This window comes from Orussus abietinus, unplaced genomic scaffold (assembly GCF_000612105.2).
Source record: "Orussus abietinus isolate OABI.00-Male unplaced genomic scaffold, Oabi_2.0 scaffold309, whole genome shotgun sequence".
NCBI lineage: Eukaryota > Metazoa > Arthropoda > Insecta > Hymenoptera > Orussidae > Orussus > Orussus abietinus.
Window position 1 is genome coordinate 25,542 of NW_019394460.1, and position 20,727 is coordinate 46,268.

The window sequence follows — 20,727 nt, forward strand, 5'->3', positions numbered from 1 at the left end:
AAGGTAAACGTAGACTTTATTCGTGAACCATAAACGATACAGGGAGGTACTTAAATCTTAAAGAAGTTTAACAGTCCCGAAAAATAAGCAGGCGTTTCTTCGTGAATAACTTGCAAGCTTTCGTGTAAAATATTCATTGAATCAGTTAGGGTAAAAAGGTGTCATTCCTTTCAATCATCTCTGCTTTCAAAGGCAGGTAGGATTGTCTAATCAATGATAGATTGGCACCCTCTGGTGGTGTTCGCGCAACTCTCTTATCCATCAAGTTCTTCCTCTCGCCACTAGAGAGGGCGCGAGTCGTTTCATTAAGCAGTCAGTCGCGAGAGGTGCACGCACTCGGTCTCACGCATCTTTGCGCTCGTCTTGCAACCGAGATAATTCTCTTTTTCGCCGCGCGGAGCATTATTAAAATTAACCCGATAATTCCCGACCGGATTTCGGAGTCTTACGGCCCACGGAGCACCGCTGCGGGTCCAGAAGGTAAGAGTGCTCTCGCTCTCCATCTTCTCGAGCCTGCATCCACGTCCGTCACGACTCTCGCGAGGAGTCGTCACGAACGAGCCATAGAGTAAGCGGAAACGAGAAGGTCGCCTTTCCCGAACGTCGAATTAACGTTCTGTCCATTAGTGCCACGTTTGACATGTCCAAGTAATGCGGACACGCGCTGCCGAAAGCGGGCGCCCGCGAGGCCGCCTCATCTGTTACCCCCACTCCGTGCCCTCGGAGACCAGGCTATCCTTCTCGCGCATATCCGTCGCGTGAGTGCGAGAGAGACGCACCGATGCGAGGGAAAGCCGTGGTCTCTCGCCGGGCCGCCGCCTTGGGCGCTGCTCTCGGAAGTTGAGGCCACCTCCCGTGCACGCGTGTGGCCGTGCCTTTCAAGGCCAAACTGTGGACATGTTTGTTCCGAAATTTGGGACATGGCGTTTCCGAAGGTCTTCGCCTTTATTGTTATCGTTAACGCGGTAAATATCGTTATGTGACGTCTGGAACGCGTCAGGCATGCGCGGGAAACGACAGCTCCGCTTGACATTTCCTACATATGTTTAGGCTCGCCTCGTTCCCGTTTGTTGTTCACGTTTCGCGTTATGTAAGGTGCATGCTTCGAGGAGGTGTCGGCCGCCATGTTCGTGACGCAAAGCGCGCGCGCTTTGTATCCCGAGGCGATCCACGTTTTGTAAACAACGCGGTGTAACGACTAGATCTTTTATCCAGACCCCTCGTTTTCCCCTTAATGGTGTATCTCGTAGGATTGAGGTGAAGTGAAACACGTCGAGGAACTTGATGTCGGTAAAAATGGTTTTTCTAAATACCTGCGTTGCGGACGTTGGTTTTTATTTTGACAGCTGGGTCGAATTATATTGCGTATTGTACGAAATGGCATACTCCATCTGTCGTTTTCGTACAATAATTATAAAGAAATCGAAGTAAAACTCCAGAAATCCCCTGAATTCATGGTTTTTGAGGTCTTAGTTAACTGCAGAAGGACCCCCTGCGCTATCTGTGATTTCCATGTTAACTAAATTTTCACTCCGAGACCTCGTATTCCCATTGTCTTAGCATAGAAACGCATAAGACACCTTTTTTTGCCTTTATCCTGCTCAAATGCGAGTTTTTCGATTACCAGAGTGTTCCAAATTGTCGTACAATTGCCCTGACACATTCGTTTCTTATATTAGGGCCTTCAATAATTGTATATCGATCGAAATATGAGAGTTAGACGCCATTTTGAATCTGGTCTGGGCTGTTAAAAAATTTGTTTCAAAAATCCAAATTTTTGAAAAGGTCAGGATAATTCCTAGGTACCCACGAGTAATGTGTTAATGTTTCAGACGGTTCTATCCAATACTCTTTAAAAAAGTGTCTTATTCGAATCGAATGATTTGCGGGGAGTTTCACTTCACCTTAATAAGACCGTCAGGACTTAAGACGTCGGAAAATCTTGAACTATGCATTACTACATCCGTACTGTACATATACAACTATAAAGTTCTTAAGGTGATGTGAAAATGACGAGAAGAGGTCTCGTATATGAAACTTTTCTCCTAATTAATTGTACCGAATTGTTTCAACCTTGAGAATGTGAATATGGAACCTATAAAGAAGGTCCTGACACCCACGAAATATTTGCGGGGGTTTCACTTCACCTTAATACGTCCGTTAGGACTTCAGACGTTGGAAAACCTTAAACTATGCATTATTACATCCGTTCTGTACATATACAATTATAAAGTCCTTAAGGTGATGCGAAAGTGACGAGAAGAGGTCTCGTTTATGAAACTTTTCTCCTAACTAACTGTACCGAATTGTTTCAAATTTGACAATGTGAATATGGAACTTATAAAGAAGGTCCTGACACCCACGAAATATTTGCGGGGGGTTTCACTTCACTTTAATAAGTCCGTTAGGATTTCAGACGTAGGAAACCCTTAAACTATGCATTACTACATCCGTACTGTACATATACAACTATAAAGTCCTTAAGGTGATGCGAAAAGGTCTCGTTTATGAAACTTTTCTCTGAACTAAGTGTACCGAATTGTTTCAAGCTTGACAATGTGCATATGGAACCCATAAAGAAAGGTCCTGACACCCATCAAATTTTAATTCTTCCAAAATTTGTTTATAGACGTTTCGAAAATTTTGTATAAAAAATTAAATTTCATGAGTTTTAGGATCTACCTTAGGCTCTCCATATTCAGGATGTAAAGCTTTAAGGGATTCGATACACCCAGTTCGGAGTAAAGTTTCATGAAGGATTGAGCTTTCGGATGCCACTTTCACATTCCCTTAAGGCGATGTGAAAGTGGCGTCGAAGAGGTTTTGTTTAGAAAACTTTTCTCCCAACTCGGTTTACCGAATAGTTTGAAACTTTACAACGTGAATAGGGAGACTGTAAGGAAGGTCCTGAAACTCATGAAATTTCAATTCTTTTGAAATTTGTTTATAGGTATTTTAAAAATAGTTTATATAAAAGGAAATTTCGCGAGTTTTAGGACCTATCTTAGGGTCTCCATATTCACGTTTTAAAGTATGAAACGATTTGAGACACCCAATTCGTAGAAAAGTTTTATGAACGATTGAGCTTTCGGATGCCACTTTCACATCCCCTTAACTGTATGTAATTGATGATTATCTTTCGAATGGCTTCCAGCGTTCGAATACCAGTATTTGAAAGGCCTCAAAGTGTTTTGTTTCTTTTCGGATGATTTAAACCTATCGCTCAATAAAGTTGTCATCGAGTGGCAAGAATAACTTGCCAGTGCTGTTCCCGAATATTTATTACCGATAATGTGATCATGATCTTGAGAAAATTTATTGCACTATTCCACGAACGCTTGTCAGCTTTTACAAGAAACTCGTGTATACTGATATTTACAAGAGTTAAGGTTGAGCATGACGTTTTTCGGGTCGGTAACTTCTTTTTTTAATTATAATTGCAGCGATTACTGTTTCGTTACGAGATATTCTCAATAGCCGATATCTCGTTTCTAAGCAAGATTCCTGCAAGTGTGTGGCTAGAATGTGGACGATAAGGTAAATTACCTCCGCAACTCGTCTTGCGAGTACTTGCTGTAATGGACTTGCTTGAAATTTGTTGGTAGGGTAAACGTAAGAAGCTGCTCTAGCAAGAAATGTTGCAAGTTCTTTCCAATGGAGCCGAATCTTTAATTAACCCTAAATTAACATTTTAAATATCAGTGTAGCAAGAAATATTGCAAGGTCTTGTCAATGGACACGAATCATTAATAAATCAAGACGAAGAAGGATACTTGCTGTAATGGTTTTGCTTCAAATTTGTTGGTAGGGTAAACGTAAGAAGCTGCTCTAGCAACAAATGTTGCAAGTTCTTCCCAATGGACTCGAATCTTTAATAAACCCAAAATTGACATTTTAAATATCATTGTAGCAAGAAATATTGCAAGCTCTTGTCAATGGACACGAATCGTTAATAAATCAAGACGAAGAGGAGTACTTCCTAAAGTGTCTTGTTGTAATGGATTTGAATCAAATTTGTTGGTAGGGTAAACGTAAGAAGCTGCTCTAACAAGAAATGTTGCAAGGTCTTGTCAATGGACACGAATCATTAATAAATGAAGACGAAGAAGAGTACTTGCTGAAGAGACTTGCTGTAATGGATTTGCTTCAAATTTGTTGGTAGAGTAAACGTAACAAGCTGCTCTAGCATGAAATGTTGCAAGTTCTTCCCAATGGACCCGAATCTTTAATAAACCCCAAATTGACATTTTAAATATCATTGTAGCAAGAAATATTGCAAGCTCTTGTCAATGGACACGAATCGTTAATAAATCAAGACGAAGAGGAGTACTTCCTAAAGAGTCTTGCTGTAATGGATATGGTTCAAATTTGTTGGTAGGGTAAACGTAACAAGCTACTCTAGCAAGACATGTTGCAAGTTTTCGCTAATGGACACGAATCTTTAATAAACCCAAAATTGACATTTTAAATATCATTGTGAATTGTTGTGTAAATCAGTACAGTTGTCAAGTATTCTATATCAGACTATGTTTGAAGTTGCATTGACATGGTTGAAGATGAAGAAAAATACTTGCTAAAGAGACTTGCTGTAATAGATTTGCTTGAAATTTGTTGGTAGGGTAAACGTAATAAGCTACTCTATCAAGAAATGTTGCAAGTTCTTGCCAATGGATAAGAATCTCTAATAAATCCAAAATTGACATTATTTTATATATCATTGTAAATTGTGCAAATTAGTACATGTTGCATAGTTGCATTGACAAGGTTGAAGATGAAGAAAAATGAAGTTTTACCATGTGTTCATCAACGCATTTAACGTTACCAGGGAATAACAGATTTTAAAGAAGAAGAAAAAAAGAAAATGGCGACACTGGAGCGTGCACGACGAGCGGCAGCAATTTTTATCCGTTCAGTTTTCCGATCCTGAAATCCGTCTCCTTGGATACAGAGAATCTAAGAGCGACTTTTTGGAAAGTTAACCGATTGTATTAAAAGTGTTAAATTGGGCAAGCGGCCAAGGGATCTTTCGAAAACGGTAGGAAAGTTTCCGTCGGCTTTCGCCTGAACCGAGTCGCTGTGACGAGCGTAAACTAAACGATTGTCAAATATCGCCGTATCGATTGTGCGAGGATATATTATCATTAGGTGATAAAGTACTCCGAGAGAGTACGCGCAATAACTTTATTGCGTTAGGTGTATGTAGTTTCCAAGATCGTGGGTAATGATAAAAACACCAGTCGACGTCGTTACACGTCTCGGCGACTTTCTCTTGGAGTGCGTGGTGATTCGGGAAAAAAAAATCCATAGTCGATAAAAATAGGAACGGGCCAGAGGTTCTGGGTGGACAAGTCGCGGGGATATTTCCACGCACGACACGCGAGAGATAATTATACGTACAGTTACCTCTCGACGGTAAATCAGACGAAGGAACAACCTCTAAGAGGACGTAGATACCGACCCGGGGCGTCATTTTCACTTGACTTCACACTTTACCTGTTTTGCCTATTTAACGCCCTATGTGGTAAGGAAGTTTCAGGTTGAAGTCTTATCAACTTTGCGTGTCAGTTTTCCGAGATTAACCCTCATCACTCCATGTGTGTATAATTTTATAATATTCCTGGAGTGATAAGGGTTAACCTGATAAGGGTTAACCTCCGTCTTCCGCAGGCAGAGCTTGGATGGGCAAACGAGGGAGATGTTTTTTCCTATTTTTTTTTTATTAAGTTGTCCTTAGAAATATACTCCAAGATTCCGTGCAGCATTAACACTTTAACGACCGCTCACACAACATGTGTGTGATAGATAGTGTGATAGTTAGAAGGGCGGTCGTTAAAGTGTTAAGGTGAAGTGAAACAAGAGAAATTTGATCGACGTCGGTTAAAAGGGTTCTTCTAAATACCTACGTTGTCGATGTTCGTTTTAATATTGACAGCTGTATCGAATTATATTGGGTATTGTACCAAATGGCATACTCCACCTGTCGTTTTCATACAATAAATACCAAAAAATCGAAGCAACACTCCAGAAATCCTCTGGATTCATCTTTTCTGGGGCCCTAATGGACTGCAGAGGGACACCCTGCGCCATCTGTGATTTCCAGGTTAATTAAATTTTCAGACCGAGACCTCGTATTCCCATCGTTTTGGCATAGAAGCGCATAAAACACTTTTTTCGTCTTTATCCCGTTCAAAGGCGAGTTTATCGACTATCAGAGTGTTCTAAATTGTCGTAAAATTATCCTGACCCTTTCGTTTCTCATATCAGAGCCTTCGATAATTGTAGATTGATCGAAATATGAGAGTTCGTCGCCATTTTGGTTCTGGTCTGGGCTAAATTAAACAATTTTTTCCAAGAATCCAAATTTTGAATGTGTCAGGATAATTCTTAAATGATCACGAGTCATGTGTCAAAGTTTCGAACAGTTTGGTCCAATACCCTTAAAAAAAAAGTGTTATATTCGAATCGACTGATTTGAAGGGGGTTTCACTTCACCTTAAGTGCGTAGCGTTGGAAATCCCGAGCGCCAGAGATATCGCCTTCGGAAAGGAGTCGTATCGCGTGGAGCGTTAATTTCCACACGTGCGACAGATGTCCAAGTACACGTAAAGGTTGCGTGTGCGCAATGATACGAATACTATGTGGAGAATTTGCCGAGCGGCGGTTTGCGTCATTCGTGGGAGGGATTCTCACGAGGGGGGGTTCCCTTCCGCAAAAAGCGCGAGAGGGGCAGAGAGATCGAGCGGATCTCCGCGGATGGAGAGGCGACGGACAATTGTTCCGTCCGCGGAGCTCTTTCGGAGACGTGGAAGACGCGCGTTTCTTTGCCCCAAGGCTCTCCCCGATTCCCCGATGTACCGGCGAACAATTGTGCCTAACTCCGTCAAACGATATGACCGTGGCCTAAGTTGACAGCAATTTAGAATTGCTCCTCTTAGCGTGGAACTCCGACCGGTCGCGCGCGCTCTCCTTCAGACACGGCCAGGGCCACCAAGGAAAGATTTAAGGAGAAGTGAAACCCTCCTCAATCAGTCGATTAGAATAAAACACATTATTTTTAAGGGAAGATTTAAGGAGAAGTGAAACCCTCCTCAATCAGTCGATTAGAATAAAACACATTATTTTTAAGGGAAGATTTAAGGAGAAGTGAAACCCTCCTCAATCAGTCGATTAGAATAAAACAGATTATTTTTAAGGGAAGATTTAAGGAGATGTGAAAGTCCCCTCAAATCAGTTGATTCGAGTAAAACGCATTATTTTTAAGGGAGGATTTAAGGAGAAGTGAAACCCCCCCTCAAATCAGTCGATTCGAATAAAACACATTATTTTTAAGGAAAGATTTAAGGAGAAGTGAAACCCCCCTCAAGTCAGTCGATTCGAATAAATCAGTTTATTCTTAAGGGAAGATTTAAAGAGAAGTGTAACCCCCCCTCAAATCTTTCGATTCGAATAAAACATTATTTTTAAGGGAAGCTTTAAGGAGAAGTGAAACTCCCTTCAAATCAGTCGATTCGAGTAAAACATTATTTTTAAGGGAAGATTTAAAGAGAAGTGAAACCCCTTCAAATCAGTCGATTCGAGTAAAACATTATTTTTAAGGGAAGATTTAAGGGGGTATTATCGTCTAGAAACTTATTTTTTAATTCATTTTTAGGAATTAATTTTGCGAAAACTATCAAATCTACAGTGCCGGGGTTTTTGACGCATGTTAAGACATGTTTCAACTAGCAACATAAATTTGTACGAAATTCTTTATTGAACTCTATGCAAATTATGCGCTGTTATGCAGGTCGTTCCGTGAGACGCTCGTGCAATCGGGCGGACGGGTTGCGGCGATTCTACTCGTCCGAAACGGAAGAATAAATTTTTGTTTAACTCGATATGAATGTAGTTATCGTCTGAACTAGAACTAAGTAAGTACGAAATTTGTTATCGGAATCGTAGCTGTTTGAAAATTAATGTTTCATTTTCCTGGAAAATTTTCAACTAAAACATGAGAGTGGGGCTAAAATATTCAAGCTATCGGTATCATTCTAGTTCGGACTAAAGGTGAAGGTTCCGTCGAAATGTGTGCTAAACCAAATTGAAAACAAAATTGAGGAAAGATACAAAAATTCTTTAACTTGGTGGTAACGCCATTTTGAATACTCAAGTGGGAACATAAGCTGGCGCGTCTTGTTATCGACATTTATATTCATGTTGAAGTGTTTTACAGTCTACGTTGAGAATTATACGAATTGAAGCGTTCCATGTGTCATTTCGGTAAAGTAATGATGAAGAGATCGACGTAAAACGTCGCCATCTGTGACGTTTAGCTTCAACTTAGGCAGACAAATAATTTTGACCAGCTTTTCATTTTCGCTCCTGTGTGACGTTCAATTCCCTAATGAGCACTCCATACTTAAATGCGAATGCGGTTGGCACAGTTTTCGATATTCAAATCTTGAATTTGCACTTCATATCTAATCGAAAAAAGACATGGTTCTCCGTCAAAACCACGAGAAGGTTTCGCCTGAACTCTCGCGGAATGAAAACGTCCAATGTTGAAGGATGATTGCACGCATTGTCGACCCGTGACCTTCGTACAATCAGCACCAAGATGACGCGGATAAGTGTCACTTCCTGAAGGGGACCTAGAAGAGACGCGACCCCCACTCGATCGATTACCGCTGGCGTTGCATCGAAAAACCAGAACAAACGACGGAAAAACTAGAGTAAAAGAGAAAGAACACGAGCAAAACGAAGGGAAAGGAATACTAAACAATAAGCAGTAGAGAAAATTCCCAACGGCGAATCAAGAGAGGATATTTTCAGGGCCATCCGAGGAAAAGGAGCGTCCGAAGAGCGGGACCAAAATGGCGGCCGCCCTGCCGAAGAAGTCGAGGGCCTCCGAGAGAAGGAAGCGAAGCTGGACCCTGAAGCCGGTCCTTTCTCCGGAATTAACGGAGGACCCTCCTCTTCGGGAGGTCTACGTGGGGATCCTCAAGGAGAAGAAGGACATATCCAAGGCCATACGAAGTATTTCAGCGATCTGGCCGGAGTTCGGCCACTTGAAGAGGTGCTCCTCGACGAGGATGCTCCTGGCTTGGGTGGATGCGTCCAGGATACCGGACAAGGTTAAGGGGTCCTCTGGGACTCCTGGAGGAAGAACATCCCCTGGCTCTTTGTCGAACGTTCTGACCGAGGAGAAGCTGAAGAAGTTGCTGACGAAGGGAGGTTTCGACCTGTCGCTGATGGAAGATGAGTTCCAAGTCCTCCAAGTGCCGGCCAGTGTTCCCAGGACGAGGGACCAGGCACGCAGATTGTCCAAGATTTGGCCGATTAACTTCCATCCCGATCTTGCCCTGGAATCGGTCCTTTCCGGGACTCTCTTCCTGGAAGAGGAGCTCGACGCTTTCGAGGGCTTCATGAAGATCGTCATCGAAGCCACGAAGAGAGAAGCGGTGGGAAATGAAGACTGCAACGGCGGAACCGCCATCGTAGACCCTGTCGATGGAAGGATCCTGGCTGTTGCTGCTTGCAAGATCGATCAGCATCCGATGTGGCACGCTGCAATGCTGGCGGTCGACCTGGTGGCTCGTCTTCAGGGTGGAGGAGCCTGGAACTTGAAAAGTTGCGGTAAAAGAGATTTGATTGGGTCGCGGACTGTCGAAACTGCACAAAGCAATGGGAGCTTCTTGAATAACGGCCCAAAAGAGGTCGAAGAGAAAAAAATACACGAAGAAGGAGAAATCAATGGAGGTCTCTCGAGCTGCAGCCCGAAGAAAGCTGAAGAACCGGGAGGGACGGAAGAGGTAGACGAAGAAGCTCTCCCTTCGAGTCAGTGTTTGAAGCCGGAAACGTTAGGGTCGAAAACGGAACTAGTTGATCATTCCGACCCTGGGGAAGGTTCCAGTGACCTTGAAATATCCAAGGTTGAGGATAGAGAAACGAAGAGGAGGTTCCGGGAGGTGACTCCTCTCTGCTTCCCGGAATCGTTAAGTGATCTCTCATTTCCGGAGCCCGTTCCTCTGGGCTCGAGAAGAGACTCTGAAGAGGACCCTGAAGACTCCTCGAAGACGAGGTGTGGACCGTATCTGTGCACCGGGTACTGGGCTTTCCTGACGAGGGAACCCTGCGCACTCTGCGCCATGGCTTTGCTGCATTCTAGAGTGGCGAAGATTTTTTACGGAGTCGCCGCAGAGAAATCGGGAGTTCTAGGAAGTAAGGCCGTTCTCCATTCCGTTCCTGGACTGAATCATCGGTACCAAGTCTGGAGAGGTATCCTCGAGGAGGAGTGCCGCCGAGTTTGCCAGGAGGTCGGGTCCCGGGGCCCGAGTTGACCTCACGAGGGGGTCAACTCCAACGGGGAGCGGTGATTAGTTCGAAGTTTGCCGACGAGGACCGCGAAATAAAGAAGTAACGAAACTAAAAGAAGTCAGTACCTCGTATCGCTGCCGAAGAGGACGTCTCGGTGGGGCTGGAGCTGGCTCGAACGGACATCGGACTGGATATATCTTTTTTTTATTTCATTATCGTTATTTTTTTTTGGGCCAAGTTTCGTCGACCTTCTAATTTATGTGCACCGAGTAAAAGAGTAGCCGCCCCTAATCACCGAAGAGGACGTCTTGAAGGCGAACCAATCAGCTGGTGTCTCGAGACGAGTCATGCGACCATGGGACTGGAATTATCTTTCTCTGCCGATTCTTTCCTTCTTTATTGCTTTTCTGTCTGTTATAAACCATTTCGACGACCCGGTCCCGGGTCTAGTCTATTGGACATTCTTGTCACCACTCGTGGAATCAGCGCGAATATCGTTGATCGCGGTGATAAGGTGCTGGCCCCTGGTGCAAGGCGAATTCGGCGGAAGTCCATTGATCGGTATTTGTTCGCCGACTGAAGACGATAAGGACAGCGGGGAGAATGACGAAGACGAGTCATCTCCGTCCTCGCCGGCGGGACGGGCTGATATCAATGATAAGGCTGGACCAAGACTCGGAGAATCGGGCTCGATCCCACGCCCGGACCCATTCGCAAGTGGACGTTTAACTATCAGCATAACTTGATAAAGCGGAGTCTTACAGAGATGATTGAGACTGCAAGTACCAACTACCATTGTCCTTCGTCAATGGTCCCGGATTCAAGGTCCTCTTCAGGTTCTCCAGCGGTCTTCGGGTCTCCGAGCTTCGCTAGTGCATGGACTTCGTCATTGACCACCAAGAAAAAAAGAGGGCATAATTGAGGAAAGATACAAAAATTGTAATTTGGGGTTCCTATTATTTACAGACTTTGTTTAAAAATATATGTATTTGTATAAGAGTGACCGCGAAATTTCGCAGGACATTGCTTAAGAATTGATCACCAAGAAAAAAAGAGGAGATAATGGAGGAAATATACAAAAATTATGATTTAGGGTTCCTATTATTTACAGACTTTGTTTAAAAATATATGTATTTGTATAAGAGCGACTGCGAAATTTCGCAGGACATTGCTTAAGAATTGATCACCAAGAAAAAAAGAGGAGATAATGGAGGAAAGATACAAAAATTATGATTTGGGGCTCCTATTATTTACAAACTTTGTTTAAACATATGTCGTTGTATAAGAGTGACTGTGAAATTTCGCAGGTCATTATTTAAGAATTGATCATTAAGAATAAAAGAGGGCATAATTGAGGAAAGATACAAAAATTATGATTTAGGGTTCCTATTATTTACAAACTTTGTTTAAACATATGTCTTTGTAAAAGGGCGACTGCGATATTCCGTAGGATATTGTTTAAGAGTTGATTTGTAAATATTTATGTTGGACGATTGACCTGTCATTACATCCATGCGTAAATAAAAAATGTATAAGTAGAAAAAGTCATGGATTGATCAGTCATTTTATTTATGAAACTCTTCGAGATGTTCCGACGTTTAATTGGAATAGTTTGCGCATCGATAACCATCACTTTTTTTTATAGACATTTTTCGTCCCCTTGGATTAATTGGATTATTTGATAACTTAGAAAGACGAACGTGGAAAGTTTATTAATGACAGTGCTCGAGTATGGTCGTGCTTGACCTCTTTTTTCGACAAAACAAATCGATTAGGGGGACCAGAGAAACAGTAAAAAATGTATGAGTCAATTGATACGTTATACAATGTTTTTAGCCTTTCGTAGAATTAATAGGTTTATAATTGTACCTTATATTACGCAACGCGTTCAATTAGGATCATTAGATACACAAAAAAAAATCTAGTTAAAGGGAAGAAAATTATGTCTCTGTTAACTAGATCGGCCTTTTAAATGTGCCTTTACTATTTTTCTGGTTATAATATCAGATATTTCTGATAAGGTATTACTCGGTTGAGGTAACGATACACCCTGGTAAACTTATTTATTATAGTCGAGGAGAGTGGGCTGGAATAAAACAGAGCTGGGGCGTCCTAAAGAAACATTAATTATTATTCTAAATTCACCTGATATCCTCAGAGAAAAATAATCCTTTTATAAAAGTTTTCCCGGTAAAATAGACACTTTGTTTTGTCTAAAATGTATCGTCACAAGGCGGATGCGATGAAAACTGTAAAACCAGTTTTTTGTACAATTTGCGTTATCAGAAATAATAACCAGAAAAATCAATCAGACTAGTAATCAGCATTTTCTAGTCATACTACTCAGTCTTTCTCTTTAATGATAACGAGAAATCTTTTAACCAGATACATCTAGTTATATTAACCAGAAGCTTTTTTGAGTATGGAACAAATACTTTAAGAATGTGTTTTATCGGCGCATTAATGCATCTGTTTATTAATTTATTTATTTCCACAATACCGAAATGGCTGCTCGATCAGCAATTCAAATCAGTGCTATTCCAGCATTTGTAGTTGAAGACAGGAAGTCTTTTTAAAAACACTGCCAATCCTCGGAAAAATTGCAAATAATGTTTTTCAAAGTACAGAAAATTCAATGATTTTGAAACGGGGATTAAAACCAGGAGAGTTGACGCAAAGAGACAATACATAAAAAAGAATATATATAAAAAGCACCTAATTAAAAAAAGCGTAATTTATAAGGTAAACCCTTTGATTTTTATTCGCCTGATTTTAGGTGTGTTGCAGTTCCCGAAGACGAAAGGTGTAGAAATTAAACAGGAAGAGGAGAAGAGAATAATTCGAGAACTCTAAGAGCTAAATTGAAGCGGACGTGAGATTATAGGATACTAAAAGAAGGAAATAAAAGAAGAGAAAGGGGACTTTTTGAAGAAGGACGAAGGAATATTGTTATTCCGATATAAGGAAGGAAAGCCAGTGGTCTTCCTGAGCGTCGCGGAGATCATTATTCCGGGTTTTTTGGATTTGAAGAGCAAGAAGAGATACGCTATCTGATAGATAGCGAGCCCACGTTCTCCATTGATCCTTCCGCAAACAAGTAGATTTTCCCCAGAAAGTCTGCCGCATCTGCCGCAACGAGGCCAAATCATTACGCGTGAGTCTTCATTTAGCCTCTCGTGGCATCGTACCTCTTTAGTTTCTCTCTCCTTTTTTTCTTCTCCGGAATTCATTCGCCCCAATATCTCAGCCCGTTCTTGCATCGCCTGAAAACAGAGAAGCAAAAGTTAAGAGGAAAGAATTCCACTAGTCTTCCAGAATCGGAAACAGAGTAGAACATCAAATGAGAGAGTCTGAACTCGCTTCGGAATTTACACCTTTTCCCATATTTTCAGTCTGGAGCACTGATAAGTCAGAAGACTAATACCCCAAAGGTGACGGAGAATCATTGAACGGAAAGTTTGGACACGTTAACAACGGCTTGAAGAAAGGAGTAATTAGAAAAAGAAGTCCAGTACAGATTGTGAAGAGCCCTTTTCTAACTTTGGAGCGACGCGGTTCTTCTTCCTTTCCAGAGTTTGGGCTTCTTATTTCCTGGCATTGCGTTTCCACGCGATTCGGAGTGCCTGTGAAAAAAACTCACGAAGATTGATAACCTTGCGGATATGGGGAATTAGAAGAGATTATTTGAAAGCTGAATTCGAGAAATTGATATCCGCTCGGAGGAGCGAATAAACGAAGACGCAAGTCGGTCGCGCGTTGCGAAGAGCCCTTTTTTTAGGGTTGCGGCGTTTAGCTGATCTGCACTGAGTGGTCCCAATTGAGGGTCAGGTCGAGCAGCAAGCGGAGTTCTGATTGGCTGGCTCGTTAGTTCCCTGGGAGCTCATTGGACCAGGAATCATCGTCGACGTCGCGCGCTTCCACACTCGGCTGAAGACCTGCACGTCGGCAGCATCTCCGGGGAATTGAGAGCACGCTCGTCTTCTCTGTGGTCGTTGATCGAGGTTGCGTTCCCCTGGTGAATCCGAAATTTCGACAGAGGCTTCTTCAGGGTCCGCGGAAACCTCCAGGGCGACTTCTGACCGACGTAGGAGGAAAGGCGAGTCGGAGGAGAGCAAGAAGTGGAGGGAAAAGAGTCTGAGATAACAGGTGGAACAGGAAAAGGGAAGAAAAAGAAAAACGGGCAGCCAATTCGAGGGGATGTTGAAGAGCTGAACTCCAAGCAGGAAGTTTGGGAGAAGGCGATCGAGGTGAAGAAAGAAGGAGAGTGCACGGTGGACCGATCTGGAAGAAGCAATCCAAGAGGAAGTTGAAGAGTTTTCGCCAGTCGACGACAGGAAGGAAGAGGAAGACGAGCGGTCGCTCTTGAGTCTCGAGAAGTGCGGACGAAGTTGCGAGAGCCGAATTTGTTCAGCTCTTCAAGGTGTTGAAGTCCTATTCGGTACTTTGCGAGTTCCGCCAGAATTGGGGACTCTTACGCTACGTCGCCATCGGTTTGTGGGAGAATATAACGCAGGGTGTACTTCCTGAATGTTGCTAATATACTATCTACTTTTATTCGAGAGACATTGAATCCGAATAGCGGAGCCCAACGGTCGAGAACTTCTGCGAGAACTTCGTCGGCGAGGAGCCCCCTAAAAGGGGAACTTGAAGTCTGAGTCTCCCCTTTGTGAAACCTTTAAGCCGCCCAAATTGAAACCTGAGAGAAAAGCCATTCAGCAGCTCGTCAGATTTTGTCGCTTCGAGTTCTTCAGGGACAGAGAAGAAGCGAAGCTTGAAGCTTCACCGCCGAATTTCGACGTCGAGGGTTTTGAGGCGTGTCCTCAATACTTCCCGCCAACTGAATGGCCCAAATTTACTGGCTACTCTTCTTTGAAAGACATTAAAATTGCCACCGTTTGAGCGAGAAGCTAAAAAAAAAAAGGTTCCGTTGTGCGAGGAGCTTCTTCGAGGAATCGCGAAGTCGGATTTTCGCCCGCGCGAAGTTTCGCGGCCTACTAGACTCGCAGGATCTGGTTTCATTCGAGTGTTGCCGCAACCAAGTCTCTCCTAGGGACTTCCACTTATCAAGAAAAATATCCCTAGAGGTGTGTCGACCACGTTTCGTTCGCCATGGAGCGAAGGATTCTGAAAATGTGGTGACGACGTGTTCGGAGGTGACCTCCTCTGACCAAGACACTAACCAGTGTGTGAGTCATAGTAATAGAGTATAGTATTTGCATCAATAGTTGCCTTCTAGGCGGCCATCTTGACGTTGCGAGTGCCGCACCGAAGAATACCCGGAAATACGAGCCGGTGGAGTTTCGTGGCGATTTTGAAGGAAGTCATAATCAAAAAACTGGATTACGGTAGACTTACGTGTGTACGAACAACGTAAGAGTTCGAAACAGTCCAAAGAACCTGGAAATACAACCTTTGAAACATCAACTAGAAACCTGAGCATCAATTCCCGAGAATCTCGAAGATCTTCAGCAGCAGATTGAGACCGCGAAGGAAGTTTCGCATTAGTCGACGCCATCTTGGAATATCGCCGAAGAAGTCCGCGTCCTTGCCCAGTCTAAGAGGAGCCTAGGTCACCTCGAGAATTCTGAAAGATACTCGAAAAGGATCCAGAAAGGTTGCTATACTGGTGGAAAATCTTCTCCGAGTTTATTTGCGCCCTTGAAAACATTTCTAGGGCTTCCAAACTCATCCACCCTAGGTGCCGCCATTTTGAAATATCACTGGAGAGGTATCAACAATTATTCCGGATCATTTGCGAGATTTTATAGACCTCCAGCGTCGTTCGCACGGGGGGCCGCCATCTTGGAGCATCGCCGAAGGAGTCCGCGTCCTTGAGCGGTCGAAGAGGAAATCAGACGTCCAGGTTGAAACTACTTGGAGAATTTCGATAGTTACCCCGGACATAGCCAAAAGGGGCGTATTATTAAGGAAGAATCTTTTGTAGCGATCCTTCTGCTGTCGAGAGAGAATTTTCGAGACCGCCGAGCTCCGCACCGAACGCCGCCATCTTGGGGCGAAGAAGTCAACGTCTCAGGGTGGACCAAGAGGAGTAGAATCCAAAAGACCAGCCAAAAAAGGGCCCAAAAGGGCGCCTTATCGTCGGAGTAGTCGAAAACCTCCTAGACAGAGAATTCCTGTCAGGAATTCGGAACAAGATGCGTTGCGGCGAGGGCGTTGCGATGGTCTTCGAGGACGCGTACATCGTCTTCTCTCGTTTTCTCGCCCTGAAGTCGCGAGGCTGCGCCCTTCTGGAGACCCACCGGCAGAGGGAAACGACCGGTATCAAAAAGCTGTACAACAGCTTCTTCGTGATGTTCTAAAACCCGGTAACCCGGTAACCTCGAGCTTCCTAGAGCTCCCCTGGGGGATGCGCTTCAGGCTCCGGGCGTGACCGGAAGTTGGGGAACGTCAGGGTGGAGCCCCCAGTCTTCGTGGGGCGAGGAAATCGGAGGAGAGCCTCCAAAAGCGGGAGAAAGGGACTCTAGAGTGGGACCCGGTGATTTTCGGGGCCTTTTCCGGAGTTTCCGGGACCCGCTGAGGAAGTACGGCTTTCTGGGAGGGAACTAGAAGAAGGAGACGCCAGAGAAGGAGGGTGGAAAGAGGGTTTTGCTAAGGTTGGATTTTCGAAAACACGGATTTCCAAGGACCGAATTCATGAGACCCGGACAAGTCGATTCAACGAAGAGAGGAGGCCTGGAATTCTTACGGGAGGACATGCACGATCGGACTCTCGAGTCTCGGAAATTTTAAGGGGGTTTGAGAAAGGACTTTTGGAAGTATTCATGCAAGGGACGAGAGAGTATTAGCCGGCCAATCAATTGGAGAACTTCGAGTCGAAGGATCCGTGGTACCTGCAACTTCGAGCACCGGTTTTATCCCATCGTCGTGGAACGAGATACTCCGAGACAGGTTTCGAAAAGCTTCGGCAAAATTCCCAATCGATGAGGGCCGGCTTCAATTGGGAGGAAGTTCACGATTTTCGAACCCATCGGGCAAGGAAGTCGGCGAGGAGAGGCCGGGGGCCGAAAAGGGCAGGCCCTCTCGGAAAGACTTCAAGGGGCCGAAAATCGAATTCGACTTTTCACCGGATAAAGTCAAGACCCCCAGCCTGAGGGAAGTCGTCGAATGGAGCTGGAATTGATCATGGATCCCGGGACAGGGATGAACGGAAACATGTGGCTCGATAATCCACCCCCGGCACCCTATCAGCAACTCTCACCCAACAATCAACATGGCTGCTCCTCGATCAACGCTCAACAGGTGAGACCTTTTTCATCGCTACCTTTTCAGAAAACCCACCGTCTATTTTTCAATCCTCCGAAGTTGCTCGAGTGAGATTATCCGATTTATTCTGCCATTTTGTTTATTCCTCACGTACTTTCTTTGCACAAGATATAAAAGGTGGTTTGTACCAATTGACGATAACGATATTCCGTGTATACATATTTTTTTTTTTAAGAAATGCGCGGACCGATTTGTCTGAAATTTCACCGGATGATTAGAGGGGCGTTGTGATCTTGACACTAAAAATTGCACTTTTCAACAAACAGACAACAAAAGATCCATCGTCTATTTTTCAATTCTCCGAAGTCGCTCAATTTTCGAGACTCGAGTGAGATTATCCGATTTATTCTGCCATTTTGTTTATTCCTCACGTACTTTCTTTGCACAAGATATAAAAGGTGGTTTGTACCAATTGACGATAACGATATTCCGTGTATACATATTTTTTTTTTTAAGAAATGCGCGGACCGATTTGTCTAAAATTTCACCGGATGATTGAAGAGGCGTTGAGATTGTTCCTGACACTAAAAAAATTGCACTTTTCAACAAACAGACAACAACAAAAGACCCACCGTCTATTTTTCAATTCTCCGAAGTCGCTCAATTTTCGAGACTCGAGTGAGATTATCCGATTTATTCTGCCATTTTGTTTATTCCTCACGTACTTTCTTTGCACAAGATATAAAAGGTGGTTTGTACCAATAGACGATAACGATATTCCGCGTATACATATTTTTTTTTTTTAAATTGCCTGGATCGATTTGTGTGAAATTTCACCGAATAATTAGAGAGGCGTTGAAATCGTTTCTGACACTAAAAATTGCACTTTTCAACAAACATTTCGGTTCATTTAGCTTAGACCAGAACCAACGTGGCGTACTGGTCACATATTTTGTCATTATATGTTCATAAATGTCTTATAAACGACACAACCGTCGATATAAGTACTATCGCTGTTTCGGATGGTATGTTCAGAAGTTAAAATAATTTGTTTTTACCGATAACGATTAAGTACTTCGGCGCCTCTCACATCATCTTAATTTAAACGATGGAATAGTTGAACCTGCGGAATAGGATGTGCGAAGAATTCCAATTGTTGCAAGTGACACGTTAAGAGGGTTTATTTGCCGGAGAGAAGTAACATAAATTATTAAAAATAAAACATCTCGAGGACCAGACGGGCGATAAATTGGCTAATCTCACGAGGAGTCCGGCTCGCAAATTACGCATAATTCCCGCCGATTACCGCGGATTATTCTTCCTCCTGAGTCGCGCCATTAGTCGTTCGCCAGTTGAGAGAATAATTGGGGCGAATGGAGGAACCACGTTGCACGAGAAACGTAATCTTTTGATAAACGTCGTCCCTGGAGACTCTAGAATTCCCGGCTTTATGCAGAGATATTCAGGGAGGTCGGAAAGGAGAAAATATTACAAAATGAAATTCTTCCGGTCGACGATGAAGTCGAGCTCGAGAAACGAATCTACTTAGTCGAGCACGTCATCGCTGCACCGTGAATGATGAATTTAAGGTGAAGTGAAACCCCCCTCAAATCAGTCGATTCGAATACAACACTTTTTCTTTTAAGGATATAGGACCAAACTGTCCAAAACTTTGACACATGACTCGTGACCATCTAAGAATTGTCCTGATACATTGAAAATATGGATTTTTCAAAAAAATTTTTTAACAGCCCAGAGCAGAACCAAAATGGCGTCGAGCTCCCATATTTCGATCAATATACAATTATCGAAGGCTCTGATATGAGAATCGAAAGGGTCAGGACAATTGTACGGCAATTTAGAACACTCTGGTAATCGATAAACTCGCATTTGAACGGGATAAAAGCTAAAAAAGTGTTTTGTGCGTTTCTATGCTAAGGCGATGGGAATACGAGGTCTCGGAGTAAAAATTTAGTTGACCTGGAAATCACAGATGGCGCAGGGAGTCCCTCTGCAGTCAACTAGGGCCTCAGAAACCATGAAGCCAGGGTATTTCTAGAGTTTTACTCCGATTTATTTATAATTGTACGAAAACGACATGCGGTATGCCATTTACTACAATACTGAATATGATTCGACACGGCTGTCAATATAAAAACGAATGTCGGCAACGTATGTATTTAAAAAAATCTTCTTTATCGGCGTCGATCAAGTTTCTCGACGTGTTTCACTTCACCTTAACGAATAAAATGCCAAAAAAAAGAGGAGAAAGCTAGAACTACAAAAGATGACATCGCTGTCATGCACCTTTTTCTTTGTAATTATTTATGGGAAAATAACAAAGTTGTCGTTTTTAGGCGTCTCTCGGGTATTCCGGCGAGGGTAACGTCCTGTGGCAAGATAAGGGTAACTCGCCTAATCAGAGCACGAATCCTGGACAACAACAAATTCGCTCTAATAGCGGCTCGCCACAGTGCGCTTCCTCTTCTCCGGATCATGGAACTTCCGGTCAGCAATCCCAGAACGCGCTCAAGAGGAGAGCAGGAGATCCCCTGCAGCAGGTTGCTGATCAGGACCGGAAACACATCAGAAGAGACGGTTCGTATCAATTGACCGTGAGGTGCTATTGTAAATCCAGCACACGTTGTTTTAACACATTCGCGACCGGCAAATTTTTTCCGTTTCAAATACAGAGTACCGGCGAAAATACTGAAATTCTGAAACTGGTTGCCGCCAACTTGTGTCGTGTATCGTTATGGACGCGATTCACGTCAGCGGCAATCAAGAATAGAATTTAAAATTACGTGAATTCACGTCAGCGGCAACTAGGAATGGAACTTGAAAAGACGTGAATTCACGTCAGCGGTCGCGAATGTGTTAAAACGGACCTAGAAAAATAAGAAAATAACCTGCGGATTTTTCTTTCCTTTTTTATTCGATAACAAATTCTACGCGAATAACATTACTGTCAATTAGGACAGTACAGGTTAATACAGGTTAGGACAGTAAGAAGTTCTGTGGAACTTTTGCAGTTTTCTAATGTCCTTACTCATATCTCATTTTTAGCGTTAAAAGACGTATTTTAGAGCAGTGTTAAAAGCGACCCTACTCATGTCTCGCTTTTAAACCATTTTTATAGAAAATCCTTAAAAGAAACTATAAAAGACGTATTTTAGGAGTAATACCTTCTCATACCCCTTTTTAAGC

General features: G+C 43.2%; 2 protein-coding genes across 5 annotated transcripts in view; both read left to right on the forward strand.

The window, feature by feature from the left end:
- Positions 1 to 324: 324 nt before the first annotated feature.
- LOC105702477 (probable inactive tRNA-specific adenosine deaminase-like protein 3) lies at positions 325 to 16,420 on the forward strand. Of its 3 annotated transcripts, XR_002762198.1 has the most exons (3): positions 325 to 480; positions 13,073 to 13,450; positions 13,689 to 16,420. XR_002762198.1 is itself a non-coding variant. In XM_023432450.1 (2 exons), exon 2 carries the CDS (start codon positions 8,853 to 8,855, stop codon positions 10,317 to 10,319), a length of 1,467 nt encoding a protein of 488 aa, XP_023288218.1. In that variant the 5' UTR covers positions 325 to 480; positions 8,812 to 8,852; the 3' UTR covers positions 10,320 to 11,840. The 3 variants fall into 3 exon arrangements, 1 of the variants encoding a protein (XP_023288218.1); XR_002762197.1 differs by having other exon boundaries at positions 13,073 to 16,420; XM_023432450.1 differs by lacking the exons at positions 13,073 to 13,450; positions 13,689 to 16,420 and adding an exon at positions 8,812 to 11,840.
- A 201-nt stretch (positions 16,421 to 16,621) lies between these two features.
- Positions 16,622 to 20,727, forward strand: part of LOC105702480 (transcription factor CP2-like protein 1) — a 50,383-nt gene continuing 46,277 nt past the window's right edge. For both annotated transcript variants that reach the window (XM_023432448.1, XM_023432449.1), the window contains exons 1-2: positions 16,622 to 17,556; positions 19,878 to 20,118. In XM_023432448.1, the coding sequence (XP_023288216.1) occupies positions 17,422 to 17,556; positions 19,878 to 20,118 (376 nt within the window). In that variant the 5' untranslated portion in view covers positions 16,622 to 17,421. The remainder of the gene's footprint in view (positions 17,557 to 19,877; positions 20,119 to 20,727) is intronic.